The 21,656-nt window shown below is 35.4% G+C and overlaps 1 protein-coding gene across 3 annotated transcripts in view; it reads right to left on the bottom strand.

The window, feature by feature from the left end:
* Nucleotides 1–1,795: 1,795 nt before the first annotated feature.
* scml2 (Scm polycomb group protein like 2) overlaps nt 1,796–21,656 on the bottom strand; it is a 34,807-nt gene continuing 14,946 nt past the window's right edge. Inside the window, exons 8-15 of one of the 3 annotated variants that reach the window (XM_058791146.1) lie at nt 15,015–15,313; nt 13,902–14,001; nt 13,579–13,782; nt 11,791–11,964; nt 11,096–11,221; nt 9,696–9,938; nt 3,416–3,579; nt 1,796–3,308 (exon numbers count right to left, since the gene is read on the bottom strand). In XM_058791146.1, coding sequence (XP_058647129.1) covers nt 3,186–3,308; nt 3,416–3,579; nt 9,696–9,938; nt 11,096–11,221; nt 11,791–11,964; nt 13,579–13,782; nt 13,902–14,001; nt 15,015–15,313 — 1,433 coding nt within the window. In that variant the 3' untranslated portion in view covers nt 1,796–3,185. The remainder of the gene's footprint in view (nt 3,309–3,415; nt 3,580–9,695; nt 9,939–11,095; nt 11,222–11,790; nt 11,965–13,578; nt 13,783–13,901; nt 14,002–15,014; nt 15,314–21,656) is intronic. The other 2 variants (XM_058791147.1, XM_058791149.1) reach the window with 2 other exon arrangements.

Below are 21,656 nucleotides of genomic sequence, written 5' to 3'. Positions count from 1 at the left end.
AACTAAGAAAAGAATTGCGATCATTATCAAATAAAAAATACAGAGACCCTGCAAACCAACCAACAAACCCTTAAAATATACAAGTCACTGCTAATACAGAAAAAAAGCTGATCACATGAAAATAAAGCTCAACAAAATTGAGGAGGCAGTAGATCAAAATTATTTTTGGGAACTATGGAATAATTTAGATAAATCCAAGCTAAACACATTCCCATCCACGACCCAAACATCTGGACTGAACATTTCGGAAAACTCTATTCACAAAATGAACCAACCCTTACCCAAAAACATCTGCCCTCCTGTGGCTTGGATGGAATATCTAATGAGACGCTGAAACACAGCAGCTCCAAATTGCTATTCTGAAATTATTCAATCTCTTACTAAAATCAGTACACTTTCCTGAAATCTGGAAAGAAAATCTAATAACTCCAATTTTTAAACAAGGTGAGAAGTACGACCCAAATAATTATAGAGGCATCACAGTCAGCAGTAACCTTGGAAAACTATTCTGCTCTATTATTAATGACAGATTAGTTCAGTTCATTCAAGAACACAAAATTCTAAACAACTGCCAAACTGGATTTATGCCTAAACAAAGAACATCAGATCACATTTACACACTCTACACACTCATACAAAAATACGTTCAGCAGACAAAAAAAAAGGAAAAATATTTGGTTGCTTCATTGATTTCCAAAAAGCCTTTGATTCGGTATGGCACAATGGACTTTTCCTAAAACTTATCCAAAGTAGAATGGACACATAAATGACATATACAACGGGAACAAATGCTGTGCCAAAATCAATGAGAAACAGACTGATTATTTCAGTCAGACCAAAGGAGTCTGTCAAGGCTGCAGCCTCAGCCCGACTCTATTTAATATCTATATTAATGAACTGGCATCAACACTTGATAAGTCCTCTTTTCCTGGTCTGACCCTCGAGGGCAGAGAAATCAAATGCCTCCTGTATGCAGACGATCTTCTGCTCTTGTCTCCTCATGAAGAGGGGCTGCACCAAAGTCTCTCCATTCTGGAAAAGTACAGTAACGATTGGGCCTTACCAATAAACATGGAAAAGTCTAAAATCATGATCTTTCAGAAAAAGCCTCGTCTTGCTGACAAAAAATATGAGTTCACAATTGGTGGAACAATTTTTAATCGTCACCCATTATAATTTTTTGGGTCTGACAATCTCAGCCTCTGGACTGTTCAATACTGCAATAAAAGATCTGACGGATAAGGCACGCAGGGCTTTTTACAGTATAAGAAGACCCCTGTTCAAATTCAACCCACCCATTAAACTGTGGCTGAAAATCTTCGATAGCACCATCAAACCCATTCTTCTCTATGGTTGTGAAATCTGGGGCCCCAAATTTAAACAAAACTATGAATCATGGGACAAAAACCCTGTTGAAATGTTCCACCTTGAGTTCTGCAAAAAGATTCCCTCTGCTCTGTGAAATCCAGAAGAGAGCAGCGAAGTTCTGGTTCCATCTTTCAGACATGCCGAGAGTACCACCACAGTGCTTTCACTTATCGGCCAAAACACCCAGAGAGTGACCCCTTACTCTATTTAGTGGAAAAACATCAACTCAATTCAACAATTCAGTTAAAGTATTCAAAAATTAAAGTAACAGAAAAAATAACCCAGGAAGAATAATACATTCATGATTGGCAGCACAAAATGAGAACGAGAGAGAGAGAGATAAATCTAAACCCAAATGAAGTGGTCGTTTTTTTTTTTTTTTTTTTAAGCAAAGCATTTTTAATGAGGTAATGCACCTTTTCACTTAAAATACTGTGAAAATGACAACATTATAAATGCAATTATTTATTCAAATGGTAGAAAAGGGTTCAAATAAGTAAATACAAAATATTTCAACCTGAGTATAAGAGCAAAGTAAATACAGTGTATCTAAAAGGAGCTAAAAATGTATATAAATGTGTCTCATAACAAAAAGCTCCATCCCCCAAGTCACAAAATCTATTATCAATGATATAAACAGACACAATGCACTCAAAAAAGGCAATAGTTTCTACCCATTAAATAAAATAAAATAAAAAAATACACTGAAGGACAGAATACTGAACTAAGTACACATTTGTATGATACACAAATAAAAAGAACCACATACATATCTGGGATTGCTGCATGCTCTGTACAACATTCAGCATGCAGATAAACCTCTGAATTTCAGGATCATGTGACATTACGTCCACTTCATGGGTGTCACCTGAAGTGCTGGTGTGGACATTAATGTAGTCAGTTTTTAGAGGGAAAAGACAATATGACTGTTTTAACAAAATATGAAAAAATGAAAACGTATTGTACAAGTGTCCTGAGTAATTATCTTGGGTTAAACAACAATAGTAATGAAGTTTGATGAACAGTCAGAAGTAAAACTTTGTGCTTTTAAAATTGGTGCCTTTTATAGGCCATAACAAAGCCATTTTTGGTTTAGATCACTTAAATTAAATATCACTTCTTTTTCTCTGTTACTTTATGAAACAGCAGAACATTTTGAAATATGATTGTGTATTCCCATTCATGTCACAGGAAAAAGAAAACCACCCCCCTGAAAATAACTCCTTTAAATAACCACTAGGCCAAATTGTGAAATTCGATTACCCGGCACCAAAACCCTTCACAGTCAGTCAATGTACAAAGTGTATTTCAAAGACATCTTCATCAGACATAAACAAAGTGTGAAATACAGTGGAAAGTGAACATTTGTCAAGCTGTCCGTGCATGTAGACAGCACCAGAAACAATACATAAACAACACAGTGAAATCCTTTGGGATTCAGCTTTCTCTACCATTGTCTGTAAACGCAGAGCATTGTATCGCTGAGGTACTGAGGTCTGTGGCTGCAGTTTTACACTGATTTTTTTTTTTTCCTGGATGCGAGACTGAACATTCTTGTGCAGAATGGTTGTACACAATGTCCATCCAAAGTTAGGTAGTTTTGAAAAGTCAATCTGCTGATGTTAATTTTTGCATTTGTTTTTGCCACAAAAATGAAAATATTTGGCTGGTCAGTTTCCCCCACCCCACATGTTGGACCTTTGACCATCAATGTCACGGGTAATAAATATCCATGTATCTTGAGTGAAGTCTGCGGTTTGACTCTGAAATGTAGAGAACCTGCATTTTCCTCTGTTGCCCTCTAGTGGATCCAGCTACTATTTCGCCTGTTTGAGTCTCTCAATGTGATGACAAAGTTTAAGAGCAGGACCCAGTTTTAGCCCCATGTACTTCATGATCATGTCACTCCGTAAAAGCATCAAGGCCTTGCCATCAATCTCCTGTGGAAAAGCAAAACAATCAATCTATTATAAAATCTACTCTAATATCTTGTTCTGAAAAAGTGCAAAAAACAACTGAATAACATGAGAAATCCAGAAAATCTCACGTGTTTCCTGAAGAGCTCTGCGTGTGGGCCCAGTGCTTGTGGATCAGCATCACGCACAAATTGCATCACTTCCTCTATACTCCAGGAGGATGGACTTTTACTAGATGTTTTGGTCGGATCCTTCTCTGCTGCTTGATGATCAGGCCCAGTGGTTGAGCTAGCAGCTAGAAAACGACCCGAATTAAGATTGCAATTAATCGTAAGATTTCAACAATACCACACTAACAGAAAAATAAAACAATGTAGTTATAGCTAATAAATTTGGAAACCACAAAAAGCTTTTTATTTACACATTCAGATGAATTTATTATACTTTATGCCACTAGGGGGCACTGTAATATATACGCATTACAAAATGCATTACAAAAAGGCTCTGTTCAAAGCAGCATTCGAACACACTTATTTCTGCAGTATCTAGTATGTATACTGTGTGCACAGCATGTACATGTACATTTTTGTGTGTATGCATAGAGTAACAAGATGTTCAGGTCACTTTTTCACTCAAATGATTTTTTTCAGACAATTTAAATAAAGGAAAAAAGCTTTTTATTAGGATTTAATATAATAATATATTATTATATTATATAAAATATATTGTGGTAGGTAGCAGTAGTCATTCTTACTAATGTAAAAAGTTGGTCTTTTTCAGACAAAATTAAAATCAAAAATAGTTTTAAGATGATACCTATAGTTTCATTCACTAAAATTCTATGTAAAGTAAAATAAATAAATAATATATATAAAATATATATATATATATGATAATGGTAGTGTGCTATATTAATTTAAATTATTTTATTATATATTTTCTCAATATATTTTTAATATTTAAACATGCTTTTTTATTTGTTGGTGGCAGTATTCGTTCCACACATAATTCAGAACATTTTCATTTTGTGCACAATATATGTACCACTTACTGCAGAAACAAAAAGAATAGTATGATAGCATCAAATAAAGCCTACGTGTTTTATAGTCACAAAGTAATTAAATCTGTGTTCATCCTTTTTTCTGCCCGCCTCAACTTTCTGAATGGGAGTGCTGGTCTAGGATCAGTCCTTCCTGGACTCGGTCTCTCTAAAATGGAAAATAAAACTGAACCCCAAACATCACTCCCACTCCGAGATGCTATTTAAATAAATATGGCCCCCTGAGCCGCTAACAGGCTTTAATCCATATCAAAGCCTATTGTGCCACTTGACATTTGATTAGAGAAAATACATCTGGTCCTCACACAAGCACTCTGTGCGGAACTGATATGGGTGTTTATCCCACGATAGAAATAGATCTCAGTCTCCGAAGAGCAGCGCTGATCGTGTAAGCCAAGCTGCTAGACCCAAAGCATTCTGAGGGAGGCGAACAATAAAACTGCTCTGCTTTCAGGGGCTCAAGCACAAGTGTAACGTCTACAAGCACAGACACTAAAAGCTCACTGACTTTCAATAAGATTCCATGAATGAGTAACTTTATTATTACTAAATCGTTAAAAAAAAATGCAATACTTCAGCTTATGTGGTGACCACCTATTCAAAGTTTAAAGACATTTCTAATGGCACATGAAATAATATAAGGTTTACAGGGGTTAAAGCAAAACAAAATCCTGAGCCTGAACTTTTTTCCCAGGTGGGGGTTTGGTTGTGAGGGTGGATACATACACAGGGTTATTTGGCAAACAAAAAAGAAAGAACATTATTTGAATGATTTTCCTTGAAACTAACTAGTAACTAGGCTCAGACTACTGAAATGGTTTTGTTCAAAATTAATAATGGTAAATTAAATACTAGGAAATGATTATAAAATGGGAAATATACAAATACAATTCACTACAGAAAACTACAGTTCAGTTCAATTAATAACAACAAAAACAATAAAATGCTCCAAGAACTGGAAACTTGAACAGGGTTCGTACAGATACTGCAAAATGAAATTCCAGGACTTTGAAGGACTTTTCAAGCACTACTTTTTGGTTTTCAAGGACTAAAATCAGAGATCTCGCTTATCAAACAACCATTATTATCTTTCAAATTCTAATTAATAAACTAATACAACAAATGGTACAAATAAAGTGCAGCAGATGCAAAGAATGCAATGACTGTGACCACTTTAACATTTGAAAGGATACTATGGCAAAGTTATCACTTTCCTTATTCCTTATGATTGACCTGAAGAATGAAAGCTATATCATACACTTGGAAAATGATGAGCTATATCCAGGGCTGGAAATGGGGGAGTGAATTTCGAGGGGGGACGGCGTTTCATTTCCAACTGGTTAGGTTTATTTGGACATTTAAGTGATTTCTATATTTTATCCATTCAAAACACTGCGAAAGCAATCCCAGTTCTGCATATAAGTGTAGCACAGTGTTTATGGTTCGCTGTGCAATGCAGTCTTTTGCCATTTAATACATGCAGACTGCAGCCAATGCTTCTTTATCGCAGCGCGTCCTGCTCCTCACAGCACAGACCATGAAGGCAGACTGCAGTTGTTGTCATTCATTGTAACAAACAAAGTGTAGAGATGATGTAAATAATATATTCAGAGTGCAGTGTAGAGAGCTTCATTCATTAAAATGGAAGTTTGTGAGATAGCAATGAATGGAGGGTAACAGCTTTTTAATGATTATAGAGAGTTTGCAAATGTGAAATTGAATTTATACAACAGTTTACAAATTTTTGATTTTATACAAAAGTTAATATTAAGTGACTTACATTTTAGGAACTCTGTTGTCTATTTTGCTCTATTTCGCCAACAAAAATATAGTTGAAAAAGTCACAGCTGAGCCTCTGCTCGAGTCTTTGACACAGCGCCGTTTCGTTTATGAATGAATCTTTGCTTTTGAACAAATCTAGTGAGTCAATGATTCAATGACCCATTCATAAAGAGTCACTTGCTTCGTTCCTAAATGAATCAGCCGTTTGAACAAATCGATTGAATGAATGATTCAGTGACAAAGACAGTGACTTGATGCCACCTACTGGCCGTTTCGGTTTCATTTTTAAAGTATAAATTGAGTCATTTAAATCATTGAAATTTCTATATTTAAAACATTAATCTCATAACATTGTTATTATGAGATGCATTAATGTCACCTCTGAGTCTTGTCAAAAATTTCTTAAATTCTGTAAATATTTCTTAATGCCACATTTGTGCTCTTCTGTGCCATGCAAAGATGAATTGTTGATGCTGATTTCATTTGACTGGAAAATTATTCTTCCTGATTGTTATCGTTATATCTTATTATTTTAACTGAATTCATTGTTTAGTTAAAAAATTGATAAGTTTATAAATCTAAATTTTTTGGCACAAAAGATGACATACATTTAATAAAGTTAGATTAAAAAAAACAAACAAACAAACAAACAAAAAACTTTAAGGAGTCAAATATCAATAGGAAGGTTAATTTCTGGGTCATTCCTGGGATTCGGTAATATTTCAGTCCCCCAGAGTTTCCAAAGTGGTGGTTCACCAAAATGAATTGTTAGAAGCTTTTCACAAAACTTTGGGATGCCCATTATAATTAATAAAAATAATTATTGCATTTTTATATTTTTAGCATAAAATAATGTCTTGATCCAAGCATTTTGTAATGTCCCTGAGTTTGTACTTAGAAAATTATTAACAAAATGTGCATAGTGTCTGTGATTTTTGGCAACAATGTAAGCATTTACTTGTGTTCCTTTGTTGCAAAATAATAAATAAAATGCAAAATATTTGATAAAAAAAAACAAACTTTAAAGTTATGTCTCTCAGTCTGAACTCAACCCCGTCACACTAACCATTCTTCGCCCATAATAATTTAGTCTCCACTCATATGTGACTTCATTCAGGTCTCTTTAATAGTGCTGCAGAAAATGGTTAGTAGTATCATACTTTTTATTCATATTTTTGAGGCATGTTATGGTCAGGGAGGGTACTGTCAAGTTTAACAACTCAACCCCGTCATATAAAATTAAGATGGAAAATTATTACTTTTTCAACATTTTATTTTAATTCATAAGTATATACAATGTGTTTATTTTATTGCTGCCATATATGGTCTACTCTCCTAACTACATTAGGGGCAGTGGCCATTTTGTGTGAAAAACCTCAACCCCGTCACAAATATATGTATTTCTCATTGTTACAGGGTTGTAAACTTGTGACAGGGTTGAGTTATTTGCTTCATTTATTAATAATTTTAATGAAACAATATAAAATAGTCATGGTTTCAGTAAATATATATACACTCTAAAATCATGACAACTAATATTTTAGTTTTAAATAGAATTTTTAACGTAATATGTCCACTTAAACGTTGACAAGCATCATACATCAGAAATTGCGCCCACATTTGCAGCAGAAAGACAATATTGGCCATGCAGATATGTAGACCCAGAAACAAGGGGACAATATGAGAGAGAAACAAAAATTATTTAATTTATGGCAATGTATCCCTTAAAATGTGTTACAGTCTTCAATTCCATCACACCTTGTCACATTAATATTTTTAGAAAAATATAGGGAAGACAATTGAGAACAAAAGTATTTCTCACTGATTACCATCTGACATGTTAAGGGCTAAAACAATAAAATTGTGGTTTTAGTTAAAATTTTAAATAAAAATTTTTTTTTTACAAAAATAAAGAGACTGTAGACACAATTTGTGTATTTTTAGCTTCAGTCCTACAAAAATGTGAAAATGATAAATATCATTTGTTATCATTAAATTGTTATCAGGGACACAAGAGCAGTAGGTAGATGTTTGTTTATATAATGATTTCTGTGTAAAATCCTTTTTAAAACAATCCCATTTTGTCCGTTATGGGGTTGAGAAAAAAGGTGGAAAAAACCCTGAAAATAATTGTCTTTAATGCCTGAGGTGGGAAAATATGATATTTTGAATATGATATATTAAAATATGATTAATATTTTTTTGGAGGTTTGATATGTGCCTAATGATGTGGGGTATTTAGAAGTTGAATCACATGTAGTTGAAAAACATGTATATTCCAAGTTGAAATGTTACCGAATCCCAGGAATGACCCTCCTGTCATTGATCAGAAGGTCTGTTCCTATTTTTTTTATTTTATTTTATTTTATTTTTTTATTTATTTATTTAAGTAGGAGCACTAGTGCTCCTGAAAAGAAATGTAAGCATAGAGTCCTCAAGAATGTAATATTAAAAACTAACTGCAAACGTTTTTGCAAAGTAATGTGTGCAAATTCACACACAACGTATCTTTAATTTGGCCAGAATTGCAGGTGCTTGTCTAAATATACAAGGTTTAGAGAAAATATTAAATAAGTTGTTAATAAATGTTATTATAGATTATAAAGTGTTTTATAATTAAATACAACCGAAAGGTCATCTAAAATGACCATTATTAACATTTTACCATTAAGAGTTCATGTGTGAACAGGACCTTTTTTAAATGTCGTTCTGACAATCATGTCGTTTTTATGGAGATGACGTGATTACTATGAGCTGTTTACAAAGCTCCGCTGGTTTTGAAATAGCTTTTCTATGTAAATATGCGCTAGACTAGAGTGACATCTTTGACCATTGCGCCTCGCAGCTTTTTCAACGTGTCGCGCTGGAGACCCAGGCTTCTTTTCCATTCATCAGGGCTGCAGCTCTGGATACTATTATGTGCATCTGATGTCTAAAAGCAAAAACTTCTGATTGGCTAGTAATGTTAGTTTGGTTGAGAGTGAAAGCTGTGCTCCTCTCATACCATTGGTAGGCGAACTCTGAACTCGAATCAAAAAATCTTTTTTTTCTTTTCTTTTCTTTTTTTCACAGCCGAACGCTGCACGCCGGAGATCCGGCACGGTGCCGGAGAACTTTAAGCCCTGGGTTTAACAGAGCTGTAAAATCGATTAATCAGGATTAATCACGATTAATCGCTTCCAAAATAAAATAAAGTGTTACTTATAAATGTGAGTGCAGTAGGTCTATTTAAAATAAATAAAATTAAATCTAGTCAACTTTATCATTAATAAATCAACAAAAAACACAATGCTTCAGCTTATATACAGATCAGTAGTTCAAAATTTCATGACATTCCAATAACACTGTACAATAAGGATTGTTCATTTCTCTACTTCATTAGTTAACATACAATATTTTTTAATATTTTGAAATGACAGCTATTACAAAGTGTTAGCTATAAATCTGAGTGCTGATTTAAGTCTGGTCATCTACAAACAGGGGCGTCTTATCCAGGCAGAAAAGGGGGACAAGTAATTTTACATGTTATTAATAGTGTGTGTGAAGGTGTCTAAACAAAGCGTTCTTACATAGCCTACCTTCCACTCGTCTGTGTGTGCGTGCAGGTCCCAGCTCTGAGGGGTTGGAGGAGAGTCTGCGGAGGGGTGGGGGGTGAGAGGGGTAGTGCGGGCTACTTCCGGCCGGGGTGTGATACTCAGACGTGCTCCTTAGCGCGGGGGGTCGGGGGGCAACAGAATTGGAGGCCGAGTCTATTGACTCCTCTGAGAACTGCTGGTCCGTGGTGGCACCATTTTCAGCATGGGCGATGGTTTCTGTTACAAAGAAGCGTGAAGTTAAATGTTTTAGTTCATACTTAAGGAATATACACATACACGTACCATTTAAAAGATAACATGTTAGCAACATCTCTCTATCTAAACTTTCAAACTTCAAGCTTTTACATCTGCTTCCAACTTTAAGGCTAGGCTTTCTCAAGCCAACTTCAAAGTTTGTTCTCAAACTTTGCTCATAGTTATCAATGTTGAAAATAGTTATTAGGATTCTTTGATGAATAGATAGTTCGACCTTTTATTTGAAATAGAAATCTTTTGGAACAATGTAAAAGTCTTGTCGCTTTTGATCATTTTAATACATAGCTTTGACAATTATAAATTGTGCCTGCATGATTTTCTTTTACATCATAAAACAGCATCCCAGGATACTTCTAATGAAGCTGTGGCTACTTCTCACCGTTTTCAAAAAGCTGAAATAGAAGATAGTTGAACATATTTGGTCACTGTAATTAATCCTAAATTCCCATTTGTGTTATTTTATAGTTTTGCTGACTTTAAATTGTGTAAAACAATAATAAAAAAGAATGTCTAGTTGTGTGTATAAACAAATACAGGTTTAAAGAAAGTTTTACTTACATGCTAGAAACTAAAATTTTATACACCTACCGTATTCAACACAAACTCCCACTAAAATAAATGCAGGAGAGGATTCCTGTGCTCTGAATTAATCTAAACCTGATGTAACAATTGGTAACATGTCTCAGTTTATAATTGGTTTCCAATATACATGTGCAAACACTACAAATCATTTTTAACAATTTTTGGTTTCTTCAATTTGTGAGCTTGATCTATGAAACATTTAATGAGAGCTAAATACACAACACCTACATCTGGCAAATTATAACACAAGTAGAAAAATAACCCAAATTGGCAGGTCATTCACAACCTAATAAAAATCAGACACTTAATTAGTTACAATGTAGACAATTTAATTAGGGGTCTGTCTGCAGTAAGAGTTTTATTATGTGCAGTTAATGAGAGAATGAACTCCACTTAAAGAAAACCCCGTCCTCCATTCACCTTCAGTGTGACCAATCAGAACAGGCTTGGATCTGCTGCAGTTATTGTGGCATCGCTATCATTCACTCTCAGACACGATCAAGCAAAAACAGTCAGAGCATCTGAACAGATCGTACCGTCTGAGGGCAGAGCTTCTGTTCTTTGTAGTTTTGGTGACAGGGCAGCGGTGTAAGCCGTTGAATCTCTGTTGAAACGTCTCGTACCTCGTGCTACAGACAAAGCTTCCGACGTCTCCTCTTTCACTGCAACAGAAGAAAAAAGCAGATATAGATCACTTCTGGAAGACCGTAGGATTTACTTCTGAAATCACACGAGTTAAATTATTGACAAAATTTCAATTCAAACTAAAATACAGCAAACATATTAATCTTAAACCGCTGGTCATACATCAAGACCTACAGAACGCAGTTGAATCCACATAGCATCTAAACTTTAAAAGGGGATCTCTTTTTGGTCCACTTTTTATTCATACTACTATTTTTAACGAATTAAACAGTTCAATTAATTTACTATAGAATTTTTTTATTCTTATAATACCAACATTTGAATTATTACACATTTAATAGTAAATTTTTTTGCCACATTACTATTTTAAGTATGCAGCTCTAAAAAACCATAAATAACTTATATAATATGCTAGTATTTATTTCTGTAATTTCAGAACTTCAGCTGATTAAAAAATTTAATTTAGTTGCGTTTCTAATTTATTTAAACTTTTCTAGATTTTTCATCAAATTTTATTTGAGATTTATTTTAATTACTGCAATAGTTTTATTTCCTGTTAACAATAGCAACACTGACACAAACATACCTGATTTACTCCTTTCATACGGCTTGTGTGTGTTAGTTAGTGGACTGAACGGCTGGCTGCTGAACAGGTTATCACAATGCAGGTGGTGACAAAGAGTTTCTAGAAAGCGCAGAACGAACGATGCACTGGAGGCAGTGGGGAGCTTGACATAGTGGATTCCTCCTTCTGAGCGAACTGCATGAAAGCAAAATTAAACACATAAATAATTGCATTACTCCTAAACATCACATGGAATGCATACAACTGGGTTGCGTGCATAATTTCCTTTTCATGAATATATGGCATTAAAAAAAACGGTCCCAACCGTCGAAATACTTATATTGTGTGTGTGTGTGGGGGGGCACTAAATGGGTGCCGATTAAGGGGCCATGGCGTCGTGGCAGATGGCCCCACAGTCCTAGCGTGGGCCCCACCCCCTGCACACACACAAATATAGACACATACGCACACTTCCCCTGGGGGCACCCCAATCAAATGCTCCAAACCAGGTTACACACAGATGTCATCCCTTATTACTCGCAGTCTGATGACATCAGCTGTGCACACACACGCTTCTCTTTAAACATACACACACCCTTCTCTTTTCAGGTCAACCACACACCCATGCTCTCATTTCTCCCTTTATTGTAAAGCACACACATACTGGCAGCCTTAAAATAACATACAACTACACAAATTCAAATGGAGCTCAAGTCTTACAGCAATATGCCATTCAGCTCTCAAAACACTTTAGATTATGGATCATTCTTCCTTTAGAAGCACTTTTGACTCCCTGACGTTTTGAAAAATTAACTTCTTCAAACAATGCTTCATATTTGTCAAAACATGCATCCTATGTCATGGCCTTGATCAACCTTAAAGTAGATTTCGGTAATATAATGTATGATGAGGATTTTTTTTTTTTTTTTTTAATGTTGTGAGTGATAGTAATTGCATTTTCAAGTTTTCAGAGAATCCAACTTAATCATATTTTGAATTTTTTTTCCCCCTTCTTTTATCCTACCTATATATACAGTCAAACCAAAATTTATTCAGACACCTTCAACATTTTTCATATTATCACGGTTTATTTGCTACAGTTTAGAAAATGGTGATAAAATATGACAAGAACTTGGAGTTTAATTGTGTCAGAACAAATTCATCTTGATAATGCAGTCCTTCTTTTAGACTGTCTCACAAATTAATTAGGTTTAATAGCTGTCAGCTGTTCAATTTAAATACACAGTTAGATAATACCAATTTAGTTCAACCAATTACCAAGCAATGCATAATTTAGTTCAGTCTGTGGTGTAAAGTTGCATTTAATTGCATTAGCAATTAAAGAAAAAACACTTTCAAAAAACATGTTCAGGTCAAAGTTTCTGAATAATTTTTGGTCCCAAATTTGGTCAATTTTACACATTTTTTTTGTGTGTTTGTGTAAATGTGTACAAATATAAAAATTATAATACAATAATAAATATTTATAAAATGATTTATTTTTATGATATATATTGTTTACTTTTACTATAACTCAATTTAAATATATTTATACACACACATACATGTATATGATAGAACTCAAAAATAGTACAAGTAACAAAATTCATAAATATATAATACATTTACATTGATAATATAATATAATATTATATTATATTATATAATATAAGAATTTTATTTTTATTTTTATTTTTAAAGCATTCTTCATTCCTGGCGGAAATGTTCTCCTAATCAAAGAATCACTCTTAAATCAAACCCAGATCACAATCTAAAGTAGATCAAACTCTGAAGCAGGTCCAAACTAACCTCTGATGATTTCCCCTCCATCAGACTGAGACTGTAGGAAGCTGAACAGTGCTTTGGGCTGAAACGCACAGTCCACGCAGGCTTGGACCGCGTGCTGAAGGACCGTGTTCACGGGACCCGGCCCGAAATGATCAGGCAGCTGCAATAACAGTTTACGGTCCAGGTGTGGCCCTGGGTCTCCATGTTTATTCACATACACACAAACTACAAGAGGAGGGAGTGGATGGTCAGGTGAAGCATACAACACTACAAAGCCATCAGAATACGGAGGAGTGCATGGCCCATGTATAGAAGAAAATAAAGGCAGGAAGATAAAAGCCTACCTGTGGACACAACTCCCGATTCTCTTGTTGTCTGCAGACTAGACAGTCTCCCATCTGACAACGTGGGGCTTGAAAGTGAATGAGGAACCTTTTGTTTCCTCTGTAAAGGTGAAAGACAGAGCGAGAGATAAAACACCAATACTAACTCTCACAAAACAACCCCACTATTGTTTGCCCACCTTCTCAAAACTATGGTAGAAGACTACAAATGCCTCATCTTGATTGCGACAGACTAATGAGGTGAATACAGCATGTTTAATGTACCATTCATGGGGAAGAATTATAATAGAAGTGTTAATGTTTAATATGAATAATTGCTCATTACATACGGACCAAAATCAAACAAAAGCTGCATAATGATCAGTTACCAAGGCAATCCCCCCCCTCCTCTTTATTTCTTCATACCATAAAGAAAATCCCATTATGTTGGCGATCAATGACATTAAATTCAGTCAAAAATGTAAAAAATAAATGTCAAAATCTCTTTTGTGTTCCTCAGAAAAGAGAAAATCATACAGGTTTGAAACGACATGCATGTGAGTTCATGGCAGATATTATAGTACTATTTACACACTACTATATTATTTGTTCATATTTTTTCAAGCTTTTATATTTATACTTTCAGCTTTTATTTTAATTGTAATAATTTTGTAATGTGCTTTTTAAATTAAATTAAATTTTTTCTTTAATTCATTTTTCTTTTAGTAATAGTAAAGGTAATTTTACTATCTCTAATAATTTTATTATTTCAGTTAGTTCCAGAGGCAACATTTTCCTTAAATTTTTTAACCATCCAGTATTCATAGCGCGTCGAAATGTAGCGCCGTTGCGTTTCGGGTGTCCCGTGTTCGAGTCCCAGCTTGCGAACCTTTCCCGATCCTGTCCCCCTTTTCTCTAACTTTGCTTCCTGTCTAACTACTGTCCTATCACACAAAGGCAAAAATGGCAAAAAATAAATCTTAAAAAAAACGAAAAAAAAAAAACCAATAACAACACTGATTAATGACGACATTTTTGGGTGAACTATCCTTTGAAGACTGTAACTGTAAACATCACAATAAATCAATTAAAACCTTTTAACTGATCCATTCAACCACAAAAATGCAGATGTACCTTGCTGCCGGGTTTGGGTCCTCTCTTTTTATATGGTTTAGGTGCGAGAGGTGAGCTCACGGGACTCTTGGCTGCACTGGTCTGCGCTTGGCCATTCGGTGACGTGCCGGCTGCAGCTGCTGCTGCCTCGGCTGCTGCTTTTAGCATGGCGATGGTCTGGCTCTTGGGTCTCCTCCCTCGTACCCCCTTGCGCACTGGCAGAGGGGGCAGGGGGTGCGGCAGGCGGTACGGGGACTGCATGGAGCAGCAAGACTGACTGGACTGGCCCAGTGCCGAAGTAACAGTCTTTGAAAACGTAACTGAAGGCAGGGAAGAAAAAAAGAAAAAGATTAAGTTAAAGTATTATAATAGTATATGATAATAACAAAAATGTTAAGCTAATTTAACCGTAAAAATTATTATATAAATCACTTGTTGACAAACAAAAGTTCCATATTATTGTATTACATGTATTATGGTAGTTCCATTTAAATGCTTTTGAGCATAACGTAAATATCAATGTATTTGAATATGCTGTACTATGGTATATACAGAGGTGGCCAACATTTTGCCATTTATTGTAATAATCCAGTGAGGTTTTTGCCTGCCGACAGCCAGTGCTCCACACAGAGATCTGATCTGATCATCATCCAGTCCATCTGGAATGACATGAAGAAAAAGAACAAACCGAAACAGACTAAATCCAGAAGAACTGTGGCAACGTCTCCAAGACGCTTCAAGAAACGCTGTTGTCAGACTCCTTGTGCAAACAAAAATCTCACTGGATTATTGCAATTAACTGCAAAATGAATGTTTGGAAATGTAAACTGATATTTCCTACTGACACACTACTGCAAAAGAAAGAAATAATTGACTTAAAACCATTCTTTAGCTTTCTAATGATTTTGATTTAAGATTCCATTACTGCACCACAGACCCACCATTCTTTTTCTTTTTTTGGAGAAAGCATTTGAACACGGGTCTGGTTTCATACTATTAAATCAACTGGTGATTCATCGCTAGTTGTTACTACTACAATGTATTAGAACCTACAAGATGATTTTATTTAACCATTGTTTTATTGAGCCTTATTGCCATATGTGCAATATCCACAAGTTAAATGAGATGATTTATACTGACAATAAACATGAAATGATTAAACCATACTGAATTAATTTCACCTATCTGGGTCTTACAAAACACCATCTCATTGGCTATCACACAAACCCCCACCGCTCAACACAAACAAATAGCCATTCAGAAGTAAATAACGAACAATAATAACAAAAAATAATTATACATTAGGAAAAACGTGTGACTTGTATACACTGTAAAAGAATAATAATAATAAAAAGACACTTCTTTTTCAAATTTGGTTCTTATGCTGAGTGGATTGAGTGAACTAAACCGAGTCAAGCCACAAACTTTGATATTTTACCCTTTGAATTTGACCACTCAAAGGCTCTTCATACTGCTGAATTCACTTCCTCAGAGGCCATTTTAGGTTTTGCATATTAGAAGCATCACATTACAGCCCTGAAAGCGGCTGTTTAAAAATGGGCAGCACAAAAATTGAGTTATAGGGATCCTCTTCAAGACGGAGTGAGGCGAGACTGTTTCAGCTGGGCATTGTGCCCCACAGAAGGCATGTGCTTTTCAGCACCCTATTGTTTTGCAGGCCTCCCCCCAATGGCTCTCTGGTCAAAGGCTTCTTTTCTGGGGTCAACAGGTAATCCTCATTAAGAAGAAAAACTAACCCCCCTTCCTCACTTAGATGAGTGTGTTATCAAGCTGTGGAACAAGATGTAATGGGTATATAAGAGCTATGAAAAGAGTTCGCAGCTAGAAGTGCATCTTCACAGCTTATTTCAAAATCATTTTATCATGCACAGAACGACAAACAATTTTCTATGAATATTACTGAGCTGGCAAGTTAATGTATTATTCATTTTGTTGCTGGTTCAAAATGCAGTGCCTGCTTTATAGTCTCATTTGAAAGAGCACCTTATGGTTTTCATTTGAAGCGGCCCACATCATTAGAGCACTTTATATTTTCTTTAAAAGCATTTTCAGGTAATGCATGCATGTTAAAAAAAACGCAAGTGTAATACTGAATAAAAACAAAAAAACTAATTCTGTAAAAAAAATGTGATTTGCCAAGCAGCTCTGCAAACAAAAAAAATAAAATAAAATAGACACTAGACAGTGCTTTGAGTTATAAGGTCATTGTAAATTCATCAAATGCATCCATGCGAGTTTGCTAATAAAAAAATGTATCTCCAATGTGCACACCCTGCCTTGCAAACCAAATATTTTTAATATTCACAAATCCTTTTCCTCTCCTTGAAAACCTACAATATCAAATATCTGCAGTTCAGCATCAACAAATTCATCAATGAAGGTGTAAAATAGCACAAAGCAATGCTTTCTGTATCAAACAACAATGATGTGAAATCTCCAATGCATATAAACCCCCTTCAGACCAATGGAACCAAATTCTCCTATTATTTCCTCTGTATAGGCCATCTCTAAGATCAGATAAACTTCTCATATTACAGGGTGGCTGACGGGCGGTCAGCAGAAGTCGGCTTTGCTAAGTACATCTGGGAGCTTTCACAGAGTCCTACGTGCAGCTGCTCTCCTGGCCTTCGAGAGGGGAACGGCAAGAGAAATGAAGCTCGACACGCATACGTTTAATGAGGAGAGGAGAAAGAGCGCGCGAGGAATGGACAAGTGTTTTCTTTCATTTAAGAGTGGCCGATTCTCATTCAAATATCTAATAATGAACATAAGCAGGCACATTGGGAATCAAGCACACATATGCATAATGGGCATGCAAAACAGAAGCAAAGATTTTCAGAAGCTTTGTCACGGACAATGTACAAGCAAACTTTATCCACCCTAATCACTCCTCGTGTAAGGTGAAGCGTATTTCTAAGCAGTTTCTCACTGGCTCAATCCAGTGACCCGGTGACCCCTAGATTGACTCCCGGTGCACAGACACACACCCTTCAGTTCAGTGCAGGACCTGAGGGGCGTCTGCTCACGAGAAAGGTTGCGGCCGATGTGCAATGAAGGTGTCCGGGCAAAACCAGTCTAATTACTTCATCTCTTCCACAATATTTACATTTCGCCCCACACCAGACCCGAACGCAAGGGCAATCTGTCTACGGCTGACTGCAGCTTCAACTCAGCAGGAACTAGAACCACATGTTGTGGGGGAGTAACGCCGAAAACGAGTGTGCGTGTCTGTGTCCATGCATTTGCGTGTGTGTGGTAAAAGGGGATATAGGGTTGCCTGAGCCCTAGGCAATTTAATGAAACAATGCAATCTGTTTTCAACAAAAGCTTTTAATATTTTCATGGCTTCTGTACAAAAAGATTAAAATAGGCATTTACTTTAACTAATCAGCAGGATTTTTCCATTCAGATGGAAATTAGTTAAAGCTTGAAATCAGTTACTTGATTACCTGATGCATATTTATTTTCTTGCTAAAACAAACATTGGAAGTGAATTTAGCATAGATAGCACTTTTCTTTTTTCGTAAAATTTACAATACATAACTTTATGACTGACCATATATTTAAAAAAAAAAAAAAATCACTCATTTACTTTTTTAAAGGACTCTTTTTGTGGCAAGCTATGCTTACAATTAATACTATATATTTTTATGTTACTAGTATTATATTTTCGATTACTTGTAAGAGCGACTAGCATCTTAATATGCAGTGAATAAGTATTTGTAACCAGTTGAATAGATGCTTAGTACTAACAGTTATTCCCTTGCAGGTAACTATTCCTTTGTTACTATCCACAAGTTTCCTACGCCCCATGAGGCCTTGCGTCAAAAGTGGGAGTGTCTTCCGGTTCGAAGTAAACAAGCGGGACTGTCGGAGTTTCTCCGCGTGTGGAGAGCGTCAGCGCCACGGATCATTTCAGTTACCAGCTAACATAAACATTAAACACACTTTCAGACTGCAGTAAGTGTTTGAAATAACTTCTGTGTGAGATCTGATGTAACTTAGATTATCAACAAAGCAGAAATATGTGATGCAAAAGACTATGCACGCATTACCATGGTAAACATAGTAAATACGACCGCCTGAACAATCAGACAAGTGACGTATTTATTTATTTACATATTTTATCCGTCAATAAGTCTCCTCTTTATTATTATTATTATATTTTTACGGCGGTTGGCATCCAGCATTTTGGTGAATTACCGCCACCTTCTGCTCCGGAGTGTGGATCGCTCCGCGTATGTCATAAATCATTAACCTAATTTTTGTTCGAGAGCTCCCTGTTTTTCTTACTGAAAACATAATGTATTGGGACTGGAGAGAGTGCTAAAGCTACTCATGGTTGTATTTTTAATGGAAAATGATAAGAAATTATCATTCTTTCCAAATGTGATGTAGACCTAAACTGTCTGTGACTACAAATAAACAGAAACAGACGCGACTGAATAATAGGCTGTGTATGACTTTCTTTTGTGAAATAACGGTAAATACCACTTTATTTCTGTGTGACTAGTTATCAATCCTGACACAAACTAATTAGTCAATGTAGCACTTATTATTGTAAAACAGGTCTGAACTATCCAACCTATCTGCCCTAAATAGTATTGAAAATTACTAATGTCACATAGAATTTAGGATGGATAGCATGCACATTGGGACGCAGGCTTAGCCTCTTCGCTAATTAGCACACAAAATACCATTGGTATACTACTTCCACCGCCTCACCGGAAGTTTTACCCACGTTCTTTTTTACAGTAGCTTGTAGTAGGTTCAGATATTAACTGAATAGTGTGTATTCCAATTGTTGCTGGTAGCAATTCTATAATATTTAACTGAATCATGTATTAGCCATTCTGACTAGTCACTGCATACTAAAAAAAAGTAGTGCAAGCTGCATTATAGCATGCAAAGAATAAAAATTAATGACTATTAAATAAATACTAATTGCTATTGGATAAGTGCTAGTATCTAATGAACAACTACTAGTGAAATTAAAAAAGACACTAGTCACTATTGCATTACTTCTTAAAAAACAACAACTAGTTACATATATATATATAGATACTACTTGATTTAAAAGAATAAATATTAAAACGGCTTGCCACAGTCTTTCAGCTCAATGAATGATTTTCACAAATAGAGATATAAAAGTGGAGTGTTAGTGCACTACAAGACGAAGCAAATAAAAGCAGCAGGAATGAACCCTTTGCAAAAAAAAACCAAACAAACAAACAAACAAAAAAACACTCAAATTAAACTCATGTGACCTCAATGCACAAGCCACTAAAACAAAGCAACAGACAGCAGAGACAAAAGCCTCGGAAATGCACCAGAGGAACTCACCAAAACGCCAACTTTCAACTATATCCGCGTTGTGCACTAACGAATCCGGTGTAAATCTATCTCTCGGTGGAGAATGACTGTTTTTAAAGAAACAGAACAACCGGAGCTCGCGCTCACTTTCGCGCCCGGTTTGAACAGCAGCGGTAGCGGCAGAAGCGCATGACAAAGCCCGTGCCGGTGGAGCCCTGATCGGGCAATATCTGATTAATATGGAGGCGGGGACGAGCCGAGGAGAGGAGGAGGCGGGGAGGAGGAGGAGGAGGAGGAGGAGGAGGGAGATTGGGGGTCGTATTCATGTTATCATTAACTATAAGGTGCTGAATATAAAAATGTGATCAATATTAAAATACAATAAAATCTTTTATTACAGAAGAATTTATTTGTATCCTAAAGAAAAATAACATTTATCTTTAAGATGTTAGAAGTTTATTTTTTTTTTTATTTAGTCTACATGTGATGTAACATGCACAAATAATAATTATAATATAACTAACTTATAACTTATAAATAAATTGTTAGTATTATTTAGATTTAGTCTATATTTTAATGCATCATTCATAAATAATACTAACAATAAAGTAATTATTATTTATGAATAATAACGACATTCATTAATAATAATAATAATATTTATGAATGTTACATTAAAATGTAGACTTTACCTTGAAAATCTAAATATTAAAAATGAATTATTATTATTATTAGTTTGCATAATAATAAATAATTTATTAATAAAACAATTTAAACCATGTATGCATGCATAAAAAACAAGACATTTGAAAACTTTGAACAACACAGCACAATTTTATAAAATATTATTTAGATAAATTTGCAAAATGGAGTAGTAACTGACAAACTTTCACATTTTACAAAATCCAAACCCCTATAATCATCAGTCTCTTGCCATTTCAAAGCTCCTCCCAGGCTTTTAGGGCTGAAGGGGGTAAAAGGTTAATGGAGATCAGATTCAGAGCGCCCGGTTTGAAGCAAACGAGTACAGAGAGGCATGAATAACGCTCCTTCTGGAGGTATTTACGTGCTTTTTTACACACCCGGCGGGTATATTCTCATACCCACACCTCAGTCTGCACCAGTCGTAATCCCAAACCCCATTCAGAATTCCCTGCTAAAACCAAACAAACCCTACTCAAGTCTTTGATATTTGCCGTGAAATTATGCAAATGTGTAGAAAAGATTATTACAAATACACAAACAGGCTACAGCCAAATTGGTTTTGTCTGCTTTGTCTCACACATTTATTATAAATACCTTAAGCCACCTAAGTGTGTGAGATGTGTG

This window comes from Onychostoma macrolepis, chromosome 11 (genome assembly GCF_012432095.1).
Source record: "Onychostoma macrolepis isolate SWU-2019 chromosome 11, ASM1243209v1, whole genome shotgun sequence".
Taxonomy (NCBI): Eukaryota; Metazoa; Chordata; class Actinopteri; order Cypriniformes; family Cyprinidae; genus Onychostoma; species Onychostoma macrolepis.
The sequence above is the reverse complement of the archived record's forward strand: the minus strand, read 5'-3'. Positions and strand labels throughout refer to the sequence as shown.